Genomic DNA, 24,112 nt, shown 5'->3' on the forward strand with positions numbered 1-24,112 from the left:
ATATTAAGACCGGCTAATGCACTTTTCCCCTTTCCCTTCATAAACCAGTTTTCTGATTCTGCAGCATAAAAAGGGTCATTTCCTCTGGGAATGAAAAGAAAAACTTGCAGTTCTCCAGTAGCAGTAATTGCCCTCCTCTTAAATGGAAAAATGGATACTTTGTGCGAAAGAACATTCATAAGTTAGAATTATCTATTTCTGAATTGATAATATTTTCCTTGTTTTATGAAGTTTGCTTTTCACATCTTAAAAGGTACATTCTGGCATGCTCTTGTTGCAATATTAAAAGTTGTAAAATTGCAGAGGAAAAGCCCATGTTAGCCTGATTTGTGGTTTTCTGCTTTTCCAGATTAGTTAACTGGAAATGTAGGTGTAAACTCAAGTCCCTAACATTTACAGTGCTGAAGTTTAAAACTTTTCTAAAAGAAATTTGGTGTGGTAACTGTGCTCACAAAAGATGCCAGACTGAAAGCCTTGAAGTCATCCATAGAGTAGGTACAGCATGGGACCAGCACTGCAGGCTGCCATTCACTGCATCAACAACATGCCTTCATTCTGATCTGGAGGATAGTTAACCTCCATGCTATTCAACCACTTGCACCTCCACAGAGTCTGAAAGAAAAGTGTTATTTGCTGATGAGTTTTGGGCTTTATCCTTTTCCTGCTGTGAATTTGAGAGAAATTTCATCCAGAAAAATGTATTTTCCAGACCTCTGGCTAAACGATATAGGTTCTGCCCCTCCAAAGTAACAGTGTTAAACAAAGCTTTGTGAATGCATAAGACAAAATAGCTTTAATATATACAAATTAAGTGATTTCTCCTATAGTACTGCTGTAATCCTAAATAATTAAACCATTACTTGTAGAAAGCCCAGCTAATAATTAATACCTGAATTTGCAGTAGGGCGGAAGGTATATTTTTTCCAGTATTTCTCCAGTATTAGCAGAGAGACGAAGGAGCCAGTTATGAGCAGTCAAAACTGCCAGAGAAGATTTATAGTCTGGTGGACTGGGAAGCGATTCCTCCTATATAAAAAGAAGTTATCAGTAAAAAGTTTGAATGTGAACATGAGGAAAGCCATACTGCCTACTTCCTATAGTTTTTAAAGCAAACTATCTGGCCTAGATGGAGATTAGGGGGCAGATTATTGAACACCATCTTCCCTTTTCACATTCACAGTATGCAGGTACAAATAACTGTGGGCACAATTGTTTGTAGGTGTAATTGATATCGCTTAGGCTGAATCTACATTGGAGAAATTGACAGGCAAAGTTACTGTGGAATAAGCTATACCAGAATAGCTTCCTATATGGATTCACTTTTTTGGGTACATCCACACTACCCGCTGGATTGGCACGTAACGATAGATCTATCGGGGATCGATTTATCGCGTCTCGTCTAGACGCGATAAATCTGGAATAGAGCATCCACACAAGGAATTATTCTGATATAATTTATTTATTCTGTAATATCTAATTATTCCAGACAGCTATACTGGTCAATCTCCCCCCCAACAAGGCTGTAGAAGTCTAACTGCTTGATATTAAGCAGTTGGATGTCATGCCAATTGTGCTTACAAAACTGCAGGTTCAAAAAAGATGTACGTAGAGGCCAAACACAAAATCAGTGCCTTAGTGATGGATGGCGTTTACGAACCTAGATTAAAACACAGATACAATTAAAATGTCCTGCAATAAAAATGAAACATACAGACACAAGACTGCAACAGTTTAAAGTTGGCAGTAGGACTTCTGAGAGCCACAAGGGGAACGGTGGATGCATAGTTTTATAACTACCTTTTGCCACCTCTAAAATCCATAACCAGCAGCAACTGATTCGCTTTCCCACCCCCACGCCCCATCTAATATTCATCAGATATTCTATAGACTCTTTTAATTTAATAGCATTACAGATGTTGTTCCATCTCTAGACTTTCTACAAAATCCTAAAAGCAGAAGGTGTCAGACAGCCCTTTGCAGCAAGATGGCCGACGAGGGAGAGGCTGCTCCTCTGAGACTATAATGAAATTATGGACTAGCTAAAACAAATCTCAAGTGATCTATCTTGAGAAAAATATCTGAAGATTTAACTGAAATCAAAACTATTACAAATTGACTTGATGTGTACTAATAAGACTCAGCATCAAACTAGAGGAAGCTGAAAACAGAATCTCCTCACTAGAAGACACAGTGAGTACTATGAATATAACCTCAGAGCAACAGAAAAGGACTGCTAAAAACACGGCAGAGAAGGTTAATGATCTCGAGGGAAGATCAAGGAGAAAAATATCTGAGAATTGTGGGTCTCCAAGAGGAGTTGGAAAAAGGGAAGCTTGTGGAATTTTTATCTACCATGTTGCCAGTTCTTTTGTCTCTCCCCCCACCAATCAAAGTTAAATACTGAAGATTCCATTGCTCATTTGTGCAAAATCCACTCCAGATACAAAGCACCAGGCTATAACTAAGATTTTTAAATACAGTTTTAAGGAACTCATTCTTAAAAAAGAACTTAAAAACCTAACATGGAAGGGACATAGGCTGATGACTACACAAGGATGTGGTGAAGAGAGCTAAATTTAACAGATCAAGAGCTGTAGCCAAAGGATTGGGTTTGGACTACTTCATTTTCTTCCTTCTACTTTCGAAGTTAAAAGGGAAGGCAAGATGGTTTATGATAGAAGAAGTTGAAAGGTGTCTGATCTCACTACAGAGAAAAAAAGAAAAAAGGAGGAAAAAAAAAAACCTGTAAAAGATACAGATGGGATGCATTAAAACAACTTTACCAGATAAGTCACTGCAGTGGTGGAATTTAGTTCTCAGTCTAACAAAACAATTGTAAAGGACAATCCACCATTTTGTCCCCTTACTTTTCATTTCTTTGAACTTCCGAGTTCATCAGCAGAGGGGCTGGCTGGGAAGAAGAATCTAATCTCTGATTGAATTTTGAGCCTCCATCCAAATTCAAGAAGCCACTATGTGCACCACCTAATGCTGTAAGCAGCTTGGAGGGTTACAATATGGACATACTTGCTTTGCTGCATCCACCCTTGCCCATGCCCCTCATTAATCCAGTGTACCAGGAGCATATTCACATTCAAGACCCTCACTCCAACCAAACTGCTTACTGGACCTGTGGACCTCCTTACACCCATGGATCGGTAAGGTGCCACAGAGAAGTGTGGTTTTGTTTTGGATCTGAGGCACTCTTGCTCCTGATATCTTTTCCAACCCTTTCTCACCTTTTTTTATTTTTAAAATGTTCCTCTCCTTTCCCCTTCCGCGATAATTTTGTTTCATACCCATCTAATTTCCTAGTTTTTGGTTTATAGTAAATTTGGAAATATTCAATCCATTTGCCCTAAATGTACACTTATAAGAGATATCAGATCTAAATAGTGTAATGAAGACTTTCAGTTGAACGATGACTGCTTCAATTCCCGAACTGTAAAGAAATCTGATCTCCTAAATCCTATCAAGAATAATTATTATTGCTGTTTATGATTCACCAAATTACTGAGAGTGTGTTATTATGACACTGTTGTATGCAGTGTAGTGGTAGCCGTCGTTTGTTTTTCAGTAATATTCAAGTTTTTTTCTTTAGTTTTTATTTTTGTTAGAGTTGAAATAATGTTATGCTGATTTACCACGGGTGACTATGGAGTTTACACTATAATCCAGCGTGGACAAGGCTCCAATGGCAAAGTTTAGGAAAAACAGTTCTGCTAATCACTCCTTATCTGCAAATGATCCAGTTAAGTTGGAATAAGGTTGTTTAAAAATTTGTATAACTTTTTCTTATATATCCACTATAGACTTGTTCTTAAGTTGAGACAGTAGTCTTCTTCACACCTTTTTTTGTTTGTTGGGAACAGTGCAGAAACCACGCCCTCTCCTGATATAGACTATTCTCCTTTATCAAATTAAAGGGACTCCAGCTATGCCCCAGTTGGGTGTTTTGAGTTGTGGGGGGAAGGAGTGATGAGGCCACTCTTCATATGCCCAGGATGGTAAGGAGGAATCCAGATATGCAGCTCAAGCAATGAGAAGTATTCAGCTACCTGATAAAGAGATATTTGACTTAAACACGCCTTATGGCTAATATTATAAACTATGTTTCCTGAACATCAGAGGGGTCAATCATCTTATAAAAAGAAAAATTATTGTCACTCATCTTAGAACACTGAAAGCAGATATCTTCCTACAAGAAACCCACGTAATGACTTGGAGGCAGAGACATTTAGGATAGGTGGAGGGGTGCTTAACAAGTTCTCCTCTGCAGCCAAACATGTAGCAATATTGTTTCATAAAAGACTCACTTTACAAATTCTAGATGTAAATGAAGATCAGGAAGGGTACTTTCTATTGGTGAAGGCTATGACCTCTGATCCTATACACACCCACTGATGTATGTGGACCCATAAACTATAACAGGGTACAAAAAAAGAACTAGATAAATTCATGGAGTATAGGTCCATCAATGGCTATTAGCCAGGATGGGCAGGAATGGTGTTCCTAGCCTCTGTTTGCCAGAAGCTGGGAATGGGTGATGGGATGGATCACTTGATGATTACCTGTTCTGTTCATTCCCCCTGAGGCACCTGGCATTGGCCACTGTTGGAAGACAGGATACTGGGCTAGATAGACCTTTGCTCTAAACCAGCATGGCCATTCTCATGTTCTTATGTTGTTAATAAAGATGCTCCACTTTTTAAAAACACTTGCCCCCCGAAATTAATATGCCATTAGAATCAACCATCGTAACAGGAGATCTTAATGAAGTATTGGAGCCTTTTTTAGACAAATCAGGCCAGCCCCAACATACACAATCACGTACTAGAAATACTATAAAGATTATAAGGAAGAATTGGGGTTAAAAGATGTATGGTGGTTGCGGAACCCTTGGATGAAGGATTTACTTTTTTTTCCTTCTCGCAGTTCACATATTCACAAATAGATTTCTTCCTGATTTCTATGAATCTGGTAGACTCTGTGCTCAATAATGAAATCAAGTCTATTATGATCACTTATCATGCACCAGGATGCTACACCTCCCAAGACAAATTGGACTTGTAAAGAAAGATACTGAACTCCGCTCTTGAGAAAGATAAACATTTTCAGAACTATGTCACAGAAGAAATTCAGTTTTTTTCCTAAACAAATGACCCACCAGAGATATCCCAATCCACCCTATGTGATACACTAAAAGTTTTTATTAGGGGCAGGATTATTTCCTATTCAGCAGATAGGCAGATGGCTAGCCAGGCTCAGGTCCCTAGAATTAACCAAACAACTTAAGCTATGGACATAACATGTGCAAACTAGTCCTACCAAGAAACCTTAAAAAATTATCAATCTTTGGTAAAAAGTAAATAGACTGACTTCAGCACAAGCCCCCAATTTCTCTTTTAGACTCACACAAGAGATACTGGAGTCAGGGGTAAGAGTGGGGAAAATTCTCACATATAGATTAAAAGTAAGCAGTCAAAAGGTCCCAAATACTATCACTCAAATGATAACAAGGGCAGTTATTATTAATCAAAAAGAGATCAATGATCAATTTCTGAAATTCTACCAGGCTCTTTACAATAATGATTCACCACTTGACCCAAGAACTAAATAATTTATTAAAGCTCTTACTGCCCACAATCTCATAGAACAGCAGACCAGGCTGGCCTTTCCCTTGCAATTAAGAAATTATCAAGGCCATGGAGGAAATTACTCTGGCCAAGACCCCTGCCCTTGATGGCCTACCGATAGAATTCTATCAAAGTTTCAAGAACATTCTGGCCCCTAAGCTGCTATACTTTTCTAAGATTGCCTTACAGAAAGGTATGCTACTCCTACTATGAGAGGAGCTCTAATTACTGTATTACTTAAACCAGCTAAGGATGCTCAAAACTGTAACAGCTATAGATCCATCTCATTAATCAATACTGATGTAAAAATACTTTCACAAATATTGGCTAAGAGACTGGAAAAAGTAATGAATGAAATGGTTAACCCTGAACAGGTGAAATTTATTTTAAAAAGGCATAGTTCACACTCTAGAAATTCCCATGGAATTGTTTCACTCAGTGCAGAGGAAGCCTTTGACAGAGTGAACTGGCAATATCTGTTTGTGACCCTGGATAAATTTGGCTTGGGAAAGTCCTTCATTTCATGGATAAAGCTGTTAGGATCCAAGAATTGGGATTGGAATATAACAAATACACCTCTACCTCGATATAATGCTGTCCTTGGGAGCCAAAGAATCTTACCGCGTTATAGGTGAAACCGCATTATATCAAACTTGCTTTGATCCATCGGAGTGCACAGTTCCACCTTCTCTCCTCCGCACTGCTTTACCGCATTATATCCGAATTCATGTTATATCAGGGAAGAGGTGTAGCACAATATCTCCCTGCCCCTTAGACCTGTTCAGGGAGCAAGACAGGAATGCCTTCTCTTTCTCCCCTCCTATTCAATCTAGCATTAGAACACTTGCAGTAAAAATTAGGGAACATCAAAATATTCAATGGATCAAATCAGAGACTCAGGAGACAACAAATCAGAGACTCAGGAGACAAATTTTTCTATATGCAGATGACATCCTCCTATATATTAAAAAATCCAAATCAATCTATTCTAACAGTCTACAAACTATAGATACTGGTAAATTCTCTGGCTACAAGATAAATTTGAAACAATAGAGATCTTATTGATTTAGATGGAAGTGGCTCTACCTGTATAGGGATATTTAGATGGCAAAAGACAAATTTCAGATATTTGGCATCTTCTTCCTTAAGGAATCAAAAGCCAGTCAAGGTTACCCTCACCCCATTAATCATGCAGTTAGCCACAATTTATATAGATTGCGGCACTATCTCTCTCCCTTTGGGAAAAATAAACAATCAAAACGAATGCCATTCTGAGGATGCTTTTTACTCTGAATTCCTTTCCTACCCATATTTCTCCTTTTTATTTTACCAAAATTGACAACATGTTCCCGTCTGTTTTGTAGGGTGCTGGTAACAAACCCAGAATCTCCATACAAAGATTACAGTTCCCTCTCAAAACAGGTTTAGATGTCCCAACCATCAAGCAATAATCCTTAGCCACCAGCACAGTGGTTCATTCCCTTGTGCTTTAGAAACTCAGATTGGTTCCAGCTGGAAGCAGAACTGTTTGCTCCTTTACCCCTTTCCAGTGCACTGCACTTGGATTACTACTGATTCCCTAAAGAACACTACAGCTATTGTCGCAGACAGAAATATTTGGCAACCTATGTCTACTAAATTTAAAAATCACCCTCTTCTACATACCAAAGACTCTTTATATGGGGTAACCTCGAAACTCTGTATAGCAGACAACCCCATCATTGGCAAGATTTAATTAGGAAAGGAATTCTGACCATCATTCAGTTGACTGAAAATGATACCTTCCTCCCTTTTATAATATTCAAAGAAGGTTCAATCTATAGCAGGGGTAGGCAACCTATGGCATGTGTGCCAAGGTGGCACACAAACTGATTTTCAGTGGCACTCACACTGCCTGGGTCTTGGCCACCAGTCCGGGGGGGCTCTGCATTTTAATTTAATTTTAAATGAAGGTTCTTAGACATTTTAAAGACCTTATTTACTCTACATACAACAATAGTTTAGTTATATATTATAGACTTATAGAAAGAGACCTTCTAAAAACATTAAAATGTATTACTGGCACGCAAAACCTTAAATTAGAGTGAATAAATGAAGACTCGGCACATCACTTCTGAAAGGTTGCTGACATCTGATCTATAGACTAAGAAGGAGTGGAAATACGTCCAACTTAAACATGCCATCTCCCATCTGTTGGGCCCCAATGCCTACGCTACCCTGACCTACCTGAACTGCATTCATTTCTCAGATATTACCAGATTGCCAAGACCTACAGCAACACTATATGCACATTTGGCCAGCAAATCTGAATTAAACATGGATTCCCTAAAAAAGAAACGGAAGGAGAAACTAGGCTAGGGCTCGGCAACATATGGCACAAAGACGGCACAGGAGCTGATTTTTAATGGCACGCTGCTGCATGCTGGGGTCCCAGCCTGCTGCCGAATCCTGCCTGGCAGCGGGCTGGGTGGGGCCAGTGGCTGGGACCCCAGCAGGCAGCAGCATGCCATTAAAAATCCTGCCAAGCCCAGCCTGCTCTTCTCCGCCCCCGCCCACCACTCTGTCTTGCAGGGGCAGGAGTTTGGTCCTGCCGGCTGCTGCTGCTGCAGAGCAGCCTCCACCTGCAGCCGAGCTCCCTCCTCCCTGCCTCTTCCCCCAACTTACTGGGTTCCTGCCCCTCCTCCTCTCCCGCCGAACAGCTGATGGCCCTGAGGAGGGAGGGGGAGAAGCAGAGCCAGAATTGCAGCCACAGCGTGCTTGCTGCTCTGGAGAAGAGGCAGGGACGGGGCCTTGGGGAAGGAGGGTGGAATTAGGGCATATCCCCTTAAGCCCCCTGCTGTGAGCTGCTCAGGGCAGGGGGCTGGGAGCATCCCCACGACTCCAGCCTACATCCCCAGTCCCCTGCCCTGACTCCTGAAACCCCTCCCCCACACCCCTAGCCCTCTGCCCTGAGCCCTGCACCCCCCTCTGACACTACAGAGTTATCCAATTGTTTTTGCATGACTCTGTGATTTAAACTGCATTTCTCTGTCTGGGCCTGATCCTGCAAGATGCTGACTATCCTCAACTCCTGTGGGAGTTAAAGACACTCAGCTCCTTACAGGAGGCAGAAATCTAGGAGCAGCACGGTGGAAAAATGTGGCACTATAAAGTCACACGGATATTATTGTACCATAGGCAGTAACATCACTAAAAAAAACTATAAAAGTGTTGTAGTTTGCATTCATTAATGCACATTTTAAAATAGTTACTAATTTTTCTCAAAAATTACCAGACTATTTCCCAGTAGAATTTGCCATGCGCAAAATGTCATATTTTAGAGTTCCCCTATTTGAGTTAGCCAGACGCAAATAAATCTTAATATGAGAAAACCACTCAGTCTTTCCCTAAAAGTCACCTTTGGTCTGAGAGAAAGTATGACAATTTCAGTCAAAAAATGAAGTTTAGAGAAAGCTGTGCGCAAATGAAAATAGTGAGTTAAAATGCCAGTAGAGTTATGACCAGCTGTAGTCAATAAGGATATGTGTACATGGCAAGCAGAAACCCATGGCAGCAAGTCTCAGAGCCCCTGTCTACAGACTTGTGCTATGCCACTAAAAATAGCGTGTAGATGTTTGGCTCGGACTGAAGCTCAGGTTCTGCAAACTTTAAATGAACCCTGTATTTTCATGGAATTTTTTCAAAGATGATTACTTAACTCAGAGAAGAGAGCGTTCTCTAGCGTCTAAGACCATTTCAATGCAAAAATTCTCACTTACCTACTGTGTGAAGATCATCATTCCTGACAAGCAATATGATAGTTGTTAACAAGAATGTTGTTACAAACAGTGCAATTGACCCATTAAATAACTGCTCCAAGCAAAGAAAAGCATAATATATTAATGTATACTGCTTTGAAGTTATTTAGGTTAACTGAAAATGTTAGAGATGAGCAGGTTGATAATATGGTCTCTGAATACTTGGCTTCTTCCATGAAGTAACAGCAAAACTCCCTCCAACTTCAATGGGAGTCATATGCAGCCATCTGAAGACATAAGCTGACCATAATTTGCAATAAACATCATTCCCATTTTTTGAAAAGCTTGGTTTCAATTTTGTCTACATTATCAGTGAATTGTTCTTCCACAGCTAAAACATTTGCTATATTTTGTTTTCAAAATTCCTTCAGTAAAAAGTAACCTTACCAATGGGCATTCCAATAATAATGCATCCTCTATTTTTTCTGATTTAGAACATGCTGGCAGTTGATAAAGTATTCTTGGCTCTCGTGCAATGCTGAGAAAAAAAGATTATGAATGATCAGTCTACTTTATAAACTACCTCTGTCAATAGGTCAGTTTATGCACTATTATAAATCATTACCTCCTCCTCATGAAGTCAGCATTCTGAACTTCCCAGCATGCCAGGCTACTCTTATTTTGGTAACTGTCTCTCTGTGCTACTTTCAGAATTTGGGTAACCCCACCCCCCACTATAAGATGCCATTAAAAAGATCACTTTTCGTCTAGGTAAACATTTTAGACAAGAGATGTACCAATAATGTTCTTATTTTAGTAACATACTTTAAAAAAAGAACTAAACAGAATATATGAAAATTAACTCAGGAGCAGACCACCATCAAAAACCTCACCACCTGCAGCTCCAAGTGCATGACATACTGCTTCCACCTTGCTTTCTCTAATGCAAAATCATAGCAGCACACTCACACTCACACTCACTCACTCTAAAACTCTACCAAAACAAAATACTTCACAGCATGAACAATTCTCCCCCTGGAGAGAGGAGAAAAAGAATGAAGCACAAATGACAGATATTACTCACCTTTCTGATTGCACTACTAGAAGGTGCTCAGATTCTAGAGTCATGAGAATGATATAAGAACCTATATAGATTAGAACTTGAGGTAGGGGGAACTATCAGTTTGTAACAAGTTATTGTGCCAAATTCTTCTGAGTTACACCTGTTTAAATCTAGAGTAACTTCATTGACTTGCACTGTGTAGCTGACAGCAGAATTTGACCCATTAAGTAACATCAGGAGGAATCTCTTCCACTGTATCAGTGTTGTGCCTTTCATGGCATGGGTGACAGAAGCTGAGAATTCTTGTATGGTTTAAGAATTTAGCAACACATTTCCTGAAATGAACTCTGTCTCTAGTTCTGTCTTCTTCTTTTGGACTTATTAAATGACATCATTCACAAGGCATTTTACGTGCTGGATATCACATGCTAAAATGGGACCTGATCCTACAAGATGATAAGTATCTTCAGCTCCCATTAAAGTGCATCTGACACCTAAATATCTTGCGACACTGGTTACAACAGTGTCATTCGAATGCCTGTTCTCACTTTCAGGTGACATTGTAAACAAGAAGTGGACAGCATTATGTCCTGCAAATGTAACCAACCTTGTCTGTCTGAGCGATTGGCTGAAGTGGACTTGTAGGCTCTAATGTTTTACAATTTTTATTTTTGAATGCAGTTATTTTTCTGTACATAATTCAACATTTGTAAGTTCAACTTTCATGATAAAGAGACTGCACTACAGTACTTATTAGGTGAATTGAAAATACTATTTCTTTTGTTTTTTACAGTGAAAATATTTGTAATAAAAAATAAATATAAAGTGAGCACTGTACGCTTTCTATTCTGTGTTGTAATTGAAATCAATATATTTGAAAATGTAGAAAACATACAAAAATATTTAAATGGTGTTCTATTATTGTTTAATGGTACAATTACTCATGCGATTAATCACAATTAATTTTTTTAGTTTCATGACAGCCCTAATCTTAAACATGTGTGGTATTCTTGGATAACACCAACCAACCAGATAGAATTTACATTAGAGCCAGATCAGCTATGTGCTGATGACCTGGTCATAGAGGAAACCCATTCCACCTAGATAGCTCTTCCTGTGGATGCCTCAGCACAAATATAGGCAATGGCTACCCCTGTGAATCATCAAGCCATGTAAGGACATGTGATATGCTTATGTGATCTTGAACTCCACGTTGGGCCAGTAACTTTCCACAAACTGGGCTGTGAGCTTTGTTTTGAGACAGTAAATTTCCAGACTCATGGCACAGAATATAAAAGCCCCTGAAATATCTCCACTTTGCCTCTTTCCTGCCCTGATTCACCTGAGAGGCTTTACAAGATAGCAGTTTAATCCATTGCTATAAACCTGATATAAGAACTTTGCAATTATTTGATCTATTAACCATTGGGGAGAGGGATGGCTCAGTGGTTTGTACATTGGCCTGCTAAACCTAGTGTTGTGAGCTCAATCCTTGAGGGCACCATTTAGGGATGTGGGGCAAAAATATGGCTGGGGATTCATCCTGCTTTGAGAAGGGAGTTGGACTAAATGACCTGAGGTCCCTTCCAACCCTGATATTCTAGGAACAATTCTTTTATTATTAAACTTTTAGTTTATAGTTACTAAAGGATTGGCATCAACATGATTATTGGGTAAGATCTCAGTTATACAATGATCTGCCTATGTGCCTGATCTCTTGGGGGTAAAAGAACCCTATGTTTGATTAAATTGTTTTTTAGTAACCACTCATCATAGAGTCCAGTGTCTGCGTGATGAGACAAGGGCTGTAATGCCTAAAGAGACTGCACCTTTGACTTCTTGTTAATCAATGTGCTGAGGCAGAAGTTTACTTTTGTTCTTGGCTTGGTATAATCTAATGATAGAATAATCACCAATTTAGGGTGAGAATGCCCTATTTCCCAGCAGTTTGCCCTGAATTTGGCATCCTTCGCTGTGACCCACTGAGGCCAGGTGACAACTACAAGAAATAAAACTGTTGTTCAGTCTGTTTAATTTGAATTCTGTGCGGTGCTGAACATCTTAAACTCCCATTAAAGTCCAGTGATAGTTGAACATAAGCAGCACCTCACAGGATCAGGCCTTACCTTGCCAAAAGCAATGCAATACAGCTATTGTCTAACACTTAAATATACTAAAATAAGGGTCCAATCCTGCGAACAATTAGGCATAGGGGTATCTGCGCTTATACAAGTAATCCCATTCAACTCAGTGGGACTACTCGTGGGAGTTTCTAAGATCAGAGCCTGAGTATTAAAATGAAAAATAATGGCAATTTTTGGCAATCAAATAATTACCTGCTCACACAGCAGCGGTAATTGTCAAAATAAATTCTTCCACGTTCATAAGCAATAGGAGATGTGGAATGAGTTGTCCAAACATTCTTGAATTTAGTACTTTCCTGAAATAGACAACGAGTGGAAGAAGGCTTTTATGACAAGCTGTGGTTTTGGAAAATATTTCACTTGCCGCTACCGCTTAATAACTTATGTTAGTTTAACATAGTCTGTGGAACACATAAAATACTTTTAAAATAAATAAATAACTCTCCTGGAGTTATCTAGCCATTTTAAATTTTTCTTTCCTTCTTTCTATGATTGTACACTGGATGCTTCCAGTTGTGAATACAGTAGGCACTGAAATAAGGCAAGCAGGGCTTTGACTCAAAAGTATTTGAAAAGTAAATCTAGAAAAGCTGGAGTGGGGTATGCGTTGGAGGAAAATGTAATAAAACTTATGAATGGCCTTTATAAGAAAACTAGGGACAAAAAAATGAAAAGAGAAGCTTTACCAATTCATGGGCACCATGGAAAATAAATGTTTATCATTAACCGACACAGGTTAAAAATAAAATTTGTAATAAAATTTGTATGCAACCTTTTCAACTTAAGAATGATAGGCTCTGATATTGCAAATATGCACAAGTACCCATATATATGTTAGTAGTCCTGTTGAATTCATGGAGTTTTGGGATCCAGCCTATTCTTGGTGTTTGGAGGAAGGCACGGGAGGGATAATGAATGCAAGATGTTAATGAGTTCACTTGAATTACTCACATGCATAAAGTTACTCATGTGCATTAAAGTATCAGGATATGGGATTGTAAATAATTGTATCTGTATTAATTAAAGCCCCAATCCTTTATGAGATGCATGTAGGTGGGCTATAGTCAGACAAAGCCCCATTAGCTTCAAAGGGGCCCTATGTGAGTGCAGGGATCCCCCTTCAAACATCTGATTGCATGAATGGGGCCTAATACCTTAGATTGTTAAAACCAAAGTAATTTTTAAATACTAATTTAATTGTCCCTACGTGTGCTATTTTTACATTTCTCTCAGCTTGGGCAATAACAAAATTTAAATCAGTTTCACTCTGGTTTATAATCATCTGCAATTTCAGTTTCCCAGTGCTGCAATGTTTAGTTTCCACTTCAGAGGCATGTTTATTTGTTTACAGAAAACTATTGATTTTTTTAATTGTGGAAACAATTCTGTTGCACTTAAGCCAGATCTACACTACTAATTTACACTGGTATAACTCATTCAGAGGCATGAAAAATTCCTGAGTTATACCAACCTAACTGCCTGTGTAGACAGCACTATGTTGATGGGAGTGCTTCTCCCGCTGACATAGCTATCGTCTCTTGCGGAGGTGGATTAACTATACCGATGGGAGAAGCTCTCCTATTGGTGTAGTGGAATCTTCACTAAAGTGCTAGTTACTCCTGGGGGAATTCTGTGCACATGCAGAATTCATGTCTCTCTGCAGGAAATACTCTGCCAGAAGCTCTGCAGTTCTGCCTTTTGCCCACCAGGGGCCACTGTGCACCAGAACTGTCAGCAGCTGGCTGTTCCTCACCATGCTCTGCCTGGCAGCCCCATTAAGTTATGGGATTTGGGGGGTTAACAGACCAGGGCTGCCCGGGGGGAGGGGGGGCAAGAGGGGCAATTTGCTCCCAGGCTCTGCAGGGGCCCCGAGTTTTTCGAGAGCCATGGAGCGGGGTCCTTCACTCGCTCTGGGGGCCCCAGAAAACTCTCGTGGGGCCCAGGCCCCCAGAGCTTCTTCCGCTCCAGGTCGTCAGCAATTCGGCGGCGGGGGTCCTTCTGTTCCGGGACCCGCCGCTGAAGTGTCCCGAAGACCTGTGGCAGGGGGTCCTTCCGGCACTTTGGCGGCGGGTTCCAGGGCGGGTCTTCAGCGGCAATTCGGCAGCGGGGGGCAGCCCTGTAACAGACTGATGTTCAGAAGGGCTAACGGGGCGACAGCATTGAGCAGGGCCTGAATGGGAGGGCAGAAGCACTCTAAAAGTGTGGGGGGGGGGCCACAGGCGCCCAAACTGTGCCCTCCGCAAGCCCACACTGCCCCTGCTTCCTGAGCCCCACCCTCATGCTGCCCCCTTTCCCAAGACCCTGCCCTTGTACAGCCTCTTCCCCCAAGACCCTGCCACCTGCTTGCTCCTCTCCTCTCTGTCACTTGCCCTTATGGTTGGTAAAAAGTGGAAGGGGAGGGGTAAGCATGGCCCTGCATGTTCCAGCATCCCTGCTGCAGGGCCACATGGGGATGGGGGCTAGGGGGCTGCAGGGCAACATGAGGAAGAGGGGGTAGGGGCTGTAGGGACACATGGGGTCAGCCAGGGGCTGCATGGGGGGAGGTTTCCTTACTCCATAACAAAAAACCCTATTCCATACTTCTCCCACTCACACCCAACAACCCTTCACGTTCTCTCCCAAGCTCCTTTCCTCTCCCTCAGCACCTCCGTTACCCCTGCCTACCCCAAGCCTTTGCACTGCTTCTAAGGGGTGGAGGAAATATAGATCTGTATTCTGGTTTAAATAAATTACTCAAAATTCTGTATTAATATGCCCAGTGAGGAATCTATTTGTCAAAAAAAATTCCTGATTTTTTTTTTGTATTGTTGCAGACATACTTGCTGACAGGTATTTTGAAATAAATTACCAAAATAATTGAAACTGGTGTGAATATATAGTGTTATTTTGAGAAATTTGGCACAGATTTCCCCCAGGGGTCTGTAGCGGGGCAGCCTGCACCACTGCACATGTAGACAAACCCTTAGAATTTTGAGGTCAAATTTAAAGTTGATGATGTCCCTTACACTGTTAGCATAATTTTAATATTAAGTATTATATAACTGTGTACAACAATAGTCCCCGGAATTAAGAAATCTGAGTGAAAGAGTTTAAAAAGAGAGTCACACAGTAATACTGTTATAAAGTAAAAGTTTGATTTAGAAATGGTAATGCCATTTTTTCCACCATACAATATTCTTCAGATTTGAATGACAAAGATGCTGCATCTTTTCCATATTTTTTCAGAGGTAAGTTTAATAGTATTGCTAACTCTCTCATCCTTAATCAAGAACTCACGCTGTTCACTCTCTCCCAAACTTCTCCCGTTCAGAGTTTGGTCTAGAGGTTACCCAAATTGCTGCACTAGACTGGAGTTCACAACATCTGGAATGAAGAAATCAGGTTCCAAACAAGGACAGAGTCACTGCTGGAAAATGTTAGAAGCGGTTACCTGACACACTAGCTTTCTTAGGATTCCCATGTTTTTTCTGTGGGCGACACCTGCATCTTTTGTATAAAATCCGTGAGATCTCCTGGTTAGAAGGCGGCAGACATTGTGAATTTTAAAAGCATTGGAGGAGAGTCTCGCGGCTGAGGAGGAGGAAGAAGCGGCTGAATCTGGGGACATTTTTATTTCTTGGGAAAAGCTCGAATTCCTTCTAATTCCTGGCTCTGGCAGCAAGCGCGGGGCTGTTCAATACAAGGAGACAACAATGCATGTGCCTGATCATCTTTCAAGGCAACAAGTATTATGGACCCGCCCTGGCTGACGCTTCCTCCTCCCTCCCCCAAATCCTGGAGCCCTCCGCGGGCACAGGGCACAGCAAGCGGGAAAGAGCTGCCTGCACAGCCCTCGCTACACTCCAGCCTGGATGCAGACAGGGAAACCCCTGCCCTGCCCTGCCTGCCCGCCCGCCTCCCCGGGCCCCAGGCGCGGGCCCGTCCCACCGCGGTCCGAGAGAGGCTCCGTGAGCCCCGCCGCTCTCCCTGTTGGCAGCGGCAGCTCACCCGGCCGCTGCTGTGTATGTGTATGAATCTGTTCGCGGCAGGTCCGTGGGCTGAGAGCAGCGCCTGACCGGGCTCTGCGGAACGCACCACCAGCCATTGGCGGGGGGGGGGGAGTGACACAACTTCCAGCGGCCATTACTTACTGCCCCCGTCAGTCCCCAGCGTGTCTGTGCTGCCTCGAGCAGCACCGGCCAGGCCAGGCCAGGCCTCCCCCCGGCCCCGCCCGCTCCCTTCTCCCGCCGCTCGGGGCCCGGGAGGGTAGTTTTCAGACGCTTCCCAATGACGCGCCAAAACTACAATTCCCAGAATCCATTGCCCTGCCCTCTCCGTGCGCCTCCTCCCGCGTGTGGGCCTGCCGGCCTCTCCTTCCGGCTTCCTGTTCCCAGCTGCATGGAGAGTGTTACGGCAGCAGCCGGGCTGGGGCGCTGAGCAGAGCTCCCGCAGGTCCTCATAAGTGCCAGATGGGACGGGGTTGTCACACCCAGTCCTGGGGGCTAGACGTTGCTATGTGTAGAAAGGTTGCGGGGCTCCTGAGTGGGAAATAACTGATGTTGTGAACTCTGTGCAGTGTGCTACTGTTCTGACTTGTTAAACAGTCCCTTTAGCTATACACAGAGAGGCAGTCCTGGGGGGGGGGAAATTAGTAAAAAGGCCCTGCGATTATTTTAAAGGATTTTCTCTATAAACTAGAAGAACAGTTTGAAGGTACGTTTGAGGTTTTTTTAATTAAAATGTTATTGACACTTTTCAGTAAATCAGCCACAGTAAGCACAAGCAAAATGCCTTAATTTATAAAGATCATGAAAATATACTGTGCTGGTGTAAATAAGAATAACTTAAGTACACACATATAGTCCCTGATGGTGCAAAGACTTAACGCACATGTTTAACTTTATAGGAGAGTAGTCTCGGTGAAATCAGTGATATTACTTGTGTGCACAAAAGTTAAGCATATAGGTAAATCTTTGCAAGATGAGGGCCTTAATAGTTTATTATAATGCTTTCTTTGCTTTCTTATAATGAGGTTCCATAAGTCTGGCAAAACACAACATAACTAGTACACATATGTTGTCAAATTAAAAAAAAACAACCTAAGCAAAGGCATTTTATCATGCATTTATTGAAAAAAAAAAGGCATTTATTTATGATTAGGAAAGACAAGATAATTGAAGTGAGAATTTCTTTCCAATTTTTTTCCCCTCATTAAAAATAAAATACCTTTAAACTGAGCAGGGGAAAAAAGAAAAGTCTAATTATGCTCTGCATTGTTACTTTTCAATAATATTCAACAATATTAGCAGGGCAATTATACTGTGCAACTCACTGAAACTGTAATTGCTATTCTGTGCAGTCATGCTCTTCAGTGAGATACCAGTGATGATACTGGTCATTAGTTTTTTAAATATAAATTGGGGGTTGTGAAAGTTGCTGGACAGAGAACTATGGAGACTGAATTATTTTTTGTATAACTGATACAGAAGGTTAGAAGGGTAATTTGAATCTTCATGGAGACTTGGTTTTGTTGGTGATTTGTCTGATATAGACACATGGATATGGAACTAATGGAGTTCACAAACTCATTGAATTTGTACCATTGAACACCTATCACCAGGTAATGAATTCTGGTCACTACTGAACTGGGCTGGATTTGTATTGACTCAGTTCCCAATCCTGGAAATACTTAGCGATGACATACGTGAAGTTTGCAGGATAAGTGGCTTAGAAATGTAAAGCACTTCATCTCGGTAATAGTTCCCTGAGATGTTTGGATTACCATGGGTCCAAACATGCTGTACATCAGTAGTTCCCTGAAATGTACAGCATGTTTGGACCCATGGTAATCATCCTCTTGCCTGAAGAAGTCTGCAGATCAGGAGTGAGGCACACTGGTGGGCTTGTATGGAAGCTTGTGCTACCACTGTCTGTGAGGCTAAATAGTGGACTTCAGTCTTTAGGGATGTCAAATACACTGGGACTTTAAACAAGTATTACATTATCTTAAAAATGTAAAAATATTTTGAGAGCCAAGGGAAGATGGAGTTGCTGCCACACATGTCTATGGGGCAGTCGCCTTCAGGCCAAGCCCTAGCAATGTCTGTGAACGAATGAATGAATGAGTGAGGAAACTCAAGTGGTAGTGCAGAGAGTGTACTTGCAACAAACAGGGGAGAGTCAAACTATTCATGTTGTGCAGGCTAGTGAGAGGAAAGTATGTTTCAGGTGCACACCTGAGGGATTAATGCTAATAACACTGAGGCTATGTCTACACTACAGATACTACAATGGCACAGCTATTGCGCTGCAGGTGTGCCACCGTAGCATCTGTGGTATAGACACTTGCCACAGTGATGAAAGGTTTTTTTCCATCGCTGTAGTTAATCCACCCCTCTGAGAGGTGGTAGCTAGGTTGACATAAATCTTCTATTGACCTACAAGTGTCTACACTGGGCATTAAGATGCTTTAACTATAAATTTTTCACACCCCTGAGTGCCATAGATAAATTGACCTAAGTTTTAGATGTAATAAGTTTTAAGCCTGACTGTCCTTAGCTGGTGCTATAAAAAAAGATGTATCCCTAAACCATGAAATTCTGACTACTTAGAAAAATGCAAGCTTAATTACTCATTGTAATGAAGAGAACTAAATGCATGATCTCTGTGGTAGTTGCACTTGCTAAAACTAAGGTGAGAGGTTCCTGATGTTTTTTTCCATGAGTGGTGCTCATCTCTGGAACTCACTCCTGGTCTGGCAGGTCTAGGGTTTGTTGGCCTTCAGGGTATGCTGTGCATGGACAAAGCCCATGTAGACTCTCAGGGCTCTCTTGGAGAGGTGAGTGGATGGATTTGTAGAGGCCAACAGTGGAGTTCTTAAGTATAAATTGTAGGTACATTTGTGATTTTCATGGTTGTGATGAATTAATCTGTTAAGCTTTGTTAAAGTTTTAGGTATAGTACAAAAGTTTATTTTGTGTTAAGGCTATTTGTCTTTTTTAGTTGTATGCTTGATTAGCTTTCTATAGATGCTTAGAACATGCATAGACATTTTTAACAAATCAAAATAAATACATAAAGTGGTCCTATAATAATAAATATAAAGGACATTTAAAAGAAATAGCTGAAGAGAATATGTCACGTGAAAGGGATGCTTTTAAGTAGTTTTGCTCACAACTGTAAATTTTGACTGCTTTAGTTAATTTGAAAAAAAAATCGATATTTTAAAAGCAGTAAGAGAAAAGCACAATTTCCCTTCCTCTCCCTCCATGGGTTAGCTAATGTGTCCTAGCCTGTGCATTTAGTTAGGACACCTGCATGTTTAGAACCTTTGCCGGACAAACTATTCCTTTCATAATGCCTGTTTCATAAAACAAAGTAACTTTTAAACAACTAAAACATTTAATCCAGATATTTAATCATATTTTGTTAAATCAAAGTCTAAGAGTATTTAAGTTATAAGTCAAGAGCTGGACTCCTAGTTAAAATTAGCATAATTCTAGTTTAACGTATTGACCAGTTTTGTGACTATGTAGTTTTTGGCTTTCTAGTAATTTAAGTGAACATTGTGAAGAGTTCAAATCTTTATTTGCAAAACAGAAATATTCTAAACAGATTCTATCACTTTAAAAGTCCTCACATTAGATTTTACTATTGTTATAGCTTGGATGAAGTATTTAATTTCTTAATACTCATTTACTCAAGATCTATCATCGATTTAAGGTCACTGTTCATGCATAATATTAACTTTGCTTTGTTTTGCTGTTGCAGCACCAACAAGCAGGGGATATACAAATTATTTAGCAAACCCTGAGCCCAGCCAGAGCTATGATGTTCATTGATGGCTTTCTCTTTCCATGCTGATGAGGACAAAGAAGTCAGTGAGTCAGATGCCTGATAGACTCAGCCTTATAAGTAACAAAAAGGGAAGTGAGTTGTCTCATGTAAAAAGGGAAAAACTATGTCTACACACCATTTTGGAGCAAGCGTCTCAGACCAAAATGACAGACTCGGGGTAGTGGGGCTTGTGTTAGTGCTCTAAAAATAGCTGAAGTTGTGACTCAGGATAGAGATCAGGCTCTGAAGCCCCAGCTCTAGCTCCGGTTGCCACTGCAAACCTTTGTTTCTACAGCTATTTTTAGAGTCATAAATGGAGGACTAATGCAAGCCCCACTAGCTGGAGTTTCTCTACCCAGGCTGGGAGGCGTGCTCCAAAATGCTGTGTAGGCATGCCCTAATAGGGAAAGAAGTGGGATGGATACTTTTCAACCTTTTGGAGGGCAGTATATTTGTGTGTCTAAATCCTAGATGCTGCAAACACTTACCACTTGGATTACTCGTGTGTAGAGTTAAGTCTTCGCAGGATCTGGACCTAAACATTAAAAAAATATATATGTGAGCCTATCCCTTTAAATTAGCAAGCATTAGTAACAAAGAACTCTGAAGTGAGGGTCACCAATATCTCCCTCATGTCCATTATTTAAAATCTCTACATCACAGTAAATTACAGGCACCAGTTTTGCTGTGTGTGTGCTTTTCAGTGCACATTAAGTGTAAAAATCTTCAATTGGCATGATTAACACAAACACTATTACATGTAGAACTTGCTGAAGAATGGAATTTCCATCCTGCAAGACATTCTGAAATTTTGAAATATGGTTTTTCATCTGAAATCTCAATGAAAAGTTGAAATCTCTGAACTTTTCGTAAAAGAAAATATTCCAAGATATTTCATTTTGATATGGTCAAGAATGTTTTGTTTTGATTTTATTGTTTTGACTTTTATAATTATAAACAAAATATAATATAAAAGTAGAAACAATAAAGTTGCAACAAAATATTTGAACCTTATCAAAATTAACCATTTGACCTTATTGTAAGTAAATGTTTTGATAATTTCCCACAAAATTTTCAAGAAAATCAGTACAGTCCTACAAAACATTTTGGTTTAATCAAATCAGCATTTCTCATTGGATACTATTCCATTGGAGAATTCCTGACCAGCTCTAATTACAAGTAAAAAGATAAAATAGGGGCACAGATTGTTTTGGATGGAATGAGTCCAGGAAGCCTTTTATCTAGTCTGTCCTTCCTTTTGGTTGGCAACCATATCCCGCAATTTCCCTTGCATAATTCATTTTCAAAACTGCTGCTTTTAGTTGTTTCATTCTCACTGCATTTGTATTAGTTAAAGATTCTCTAAATAAATGATATCTTTATGTCTAAGATACTTACTCCTTCCTTACCTGTCAGTCCATTCATGTCTTTGTTCTTGCATTTGGCATTAGCTCAACTTGACTTGCATTTACATTTTTCTTTTAACTGTAATGTTTATAAAAACATATTAACACACACAGTAGATTCCCTCAGTGCTACAAAGGATAATTTGGAGCTGTTCCCTTAAAAAAAATTCAACACACCATTCACACTCCAATTCATATATGTTATTAAGTAAAATAGATCTCCCTTTTGGTGGAGGTATGACTATTATTTCTTAGCAAACGAATATTGATAACTTACTGTTTTTCACCTATAGCTTTGCACTTCATCACAGACTTGAGTTATCTAGCAGAATACTTTTAACAGGAGTCTCCAGAGGGAGAACAGTGACTGAGGAACAAATCTTCAAAATGCCAAAAGAGGATAAAATTAAAACAAAAAGAACAAACAAAAACAAAACACCCTCCAAATTCAGTATGGCTGTTTCATAATCTTAAACATTTTTAATTCACCACTCCTTCCACATTAGTGTGTGCTGGGTGTTGTCTTGGTTTTTCAGGAGCCAACAGTAGCTGCAGAATTTTTACCCTAAGAATGTATTCCTTATAGTTCAGTTGATGGCTTTAGCAAATCTGTTTCCAGAAAGGCTGTTTTATATGACTTATTTCCTTCCTACAGCGCTTTGTTAGGGAGATGTGATATAAGCTCTCTTCTTCATTGTACAAAACATTTCCTCTTTCTCTAGCTACTCCCCAGTTCTACTCTGAGAGGTGATTGTAAAAATGGTGCCGGCTTAAACTCAACTGATCTGCTCCTTGTGTGTATTCAGTAATATCTGCTGACCTTAGTGGCAAAAATAACTTATTACTTCAGTTAGTTGTATTGACCCTGCAGTGCTGAGAAAGAGACTTGGATTCTATTCCTTCTTATATATAAAGAGAATTGTTGAGTAAGTTTTCTCATGATTAAATCTGTGCAAATCTTTGGAAGGCAGTGGGGTTTCACAGGAGTCACTGTGGGCCTGAGTTGGCCTGCATCACGGCCTGTGATGGTGCATGAGAAGGAAAGTACTACATTTGAAGCTCTGATTCCAGGTTGTTCGCGGGATTGGCAGCTAGAAAAATATCATTTTACTTTCAAATTGAGCACATCATCATACCCTTGAGAGAGAATGAAGATGAAACTCCACACTGCCATATTTAGAGTGACTTTTCAGAGTAGAATCACAGAGTAGAATTAGTCTGTCCTTTTCAGTTTGTCTGACGGTACTACAATAATGGTGCCTGATGAGTAATTTTTTAAAAGCACTTAATATGTATCAGATCTTTTACCTCATTGTACACTTGTGACATAACTTTCCCCTTGAAGCCCATTGAGTCTACTCCCTTCTCACCTTTAAGGATTCCTAGAACTCATCTGTTTTCTCTCGGGTGGTATTCCAGCATTTCCATTTTTCTCTCCCAAATTCCTGTACTTTAATATACCAGCTGCAAAGCCCTTGCTTTCCTTCCAAATTATCTTTTATTTTTGAGCTTCTGTATGTAATTTTCTTCACGGTTTCCCAGCTTTCTAAACCATCAATTTCTGTGAATTCTTTTGCAGATTTATTTTCACAAGAGGTTAATGACTTTGTCATGTTGTCCCTGTTATGGCAAAGAAGACCCAGAGAGGCTGTAATATCAGTCTCCTCAAACTGCTCAAGGCAAGATTAATATATATATTTGCTGCAATGCCTGAGCTATGGAGACGGACTGGTTTTAAAAAGTCCATTTTGTCTATTTTTGTTGGTTTGGTTTAGGCTATTCTCGGGTTAGGTCTGGACCTTAGAAACATCAGTGTTCAAATGTTAGGCAATTTGTCTACCACCAACTCAGGATATTCTATTCTGCAAGGTATTTTCCAGGACTGATTCTTCTATCTTATGTCCGCTGGCATCTCTGTCTTATCTTTTCTAGATGTTTTGCATAGCTAAGGTCTTTTAAGCCTCAGTAGCATTTTGATAATAAAATACAGTAGTACAGTACCTGCTTCACAGGAGAGTTGTGAATGTTTGGACAACTAAGTTTGTAAGTGCCGAGTAATAGTATGAAGTTCAACTTTTTCAGCGTATCTTATTTCATAAGAAGGTAAACAGAGTAACCCAAATTATTACAAGTATAGCCCCACTAGTCCCCTTATAAATATAACTGTGACAACAACACCAGGCCCAATGATTGCAGATATAATGAATCAGTTAGCTTTGTAGTCCAGAGAGCTACCAAACAACTAATTGTTTTTGCCATAGTTTATTGGAAACAAATTTTCAGGTAGAAGAATCCTTTGCTTGATTTTTAT

At 40.3% G+C, this 24,112-nt stretch overlaps 2 protein-coding genes across 5 annotated transcripts in view; one reads left to right on the plus strand and one right to left on the minus strand.

Moving 5' to 3' along the window:
* DCAF17 (DDB1 and CUL4 associated factor 17) overlaps window positions 1-16,819 on the minus strand; it is a 42,837-nt gene extending 26,018 nt beyond the window's left edge. Inside the window, exons 1-5 of the mRNA XM_030579251.1 lie at window positions 16,711-16,819; window positions 16,011-16,249; window positions 12,773-12,876; window positions 9,821-9,911; window positions 890-1,026 (exon numbers count right to left, since the gene is read on the minus strand). Of these exons, the coding sequence (XP_030435111.1) occupies window positions 890-1,026; window positions 9,821-9,911; window positions 12,773-12,876; window positions 16,011-16,187 (509 nt within the window). The 5' untranslated portion in view covers window positions 16,188-16,249; window positions 16,711-16,819. The remainder of the gene's footprint in view (window positions 1-889; window positions 1,027-9,820; window positions 9,912-12,772; window positions 12,877-16,010; window positions 16,250-16,710) is intronic.
* Window positions 16,820-16,934: 115 nt separating this feature from the next.
* METTL8 (methyltransferase like 8) overlaps window positions 16,935-24,112 on the plus strand; it is a 40,884-nt gene continuing 33,706 nt past the window's right edge. For 2 of the 4 annotated variants that reach the window (XM_030579253.1, XM_030579256.1), the window contains exon 1: window positions 16,936-17,272. Coding sequence is in view for 1 of the 4 variants with exons in the window: in XM_030579252.1 (XP_030435112.1) it covers window positions 20,416-20,435 (20 nt within the window). In the remaining 3 variants the exon portion in view is untranslated. Of the gene's footprint in view, window positions 17,273-20,329; window positions 20,440-24,112 lie in introns of all 4 variants that reach the window. The other 2 variants (XM_030579254.1, XM_030579252.1) reach the window with 2 other exon arrangements.

Source organism: Gopherus evgoodei, chromosome 11, assembly GCF_007399415.2.
Source record: "Gopherus evgoodei ecotype Sinaloan lineage chromosome 11, rGopEvg1_v1.p, whole genome shotgun sequence".
Taxonomy (NCBI): Eukaryota; Metazoa; Chordata; order Testudines; family Testudinidae; genus Gopherus; species Gopherus evgoodei.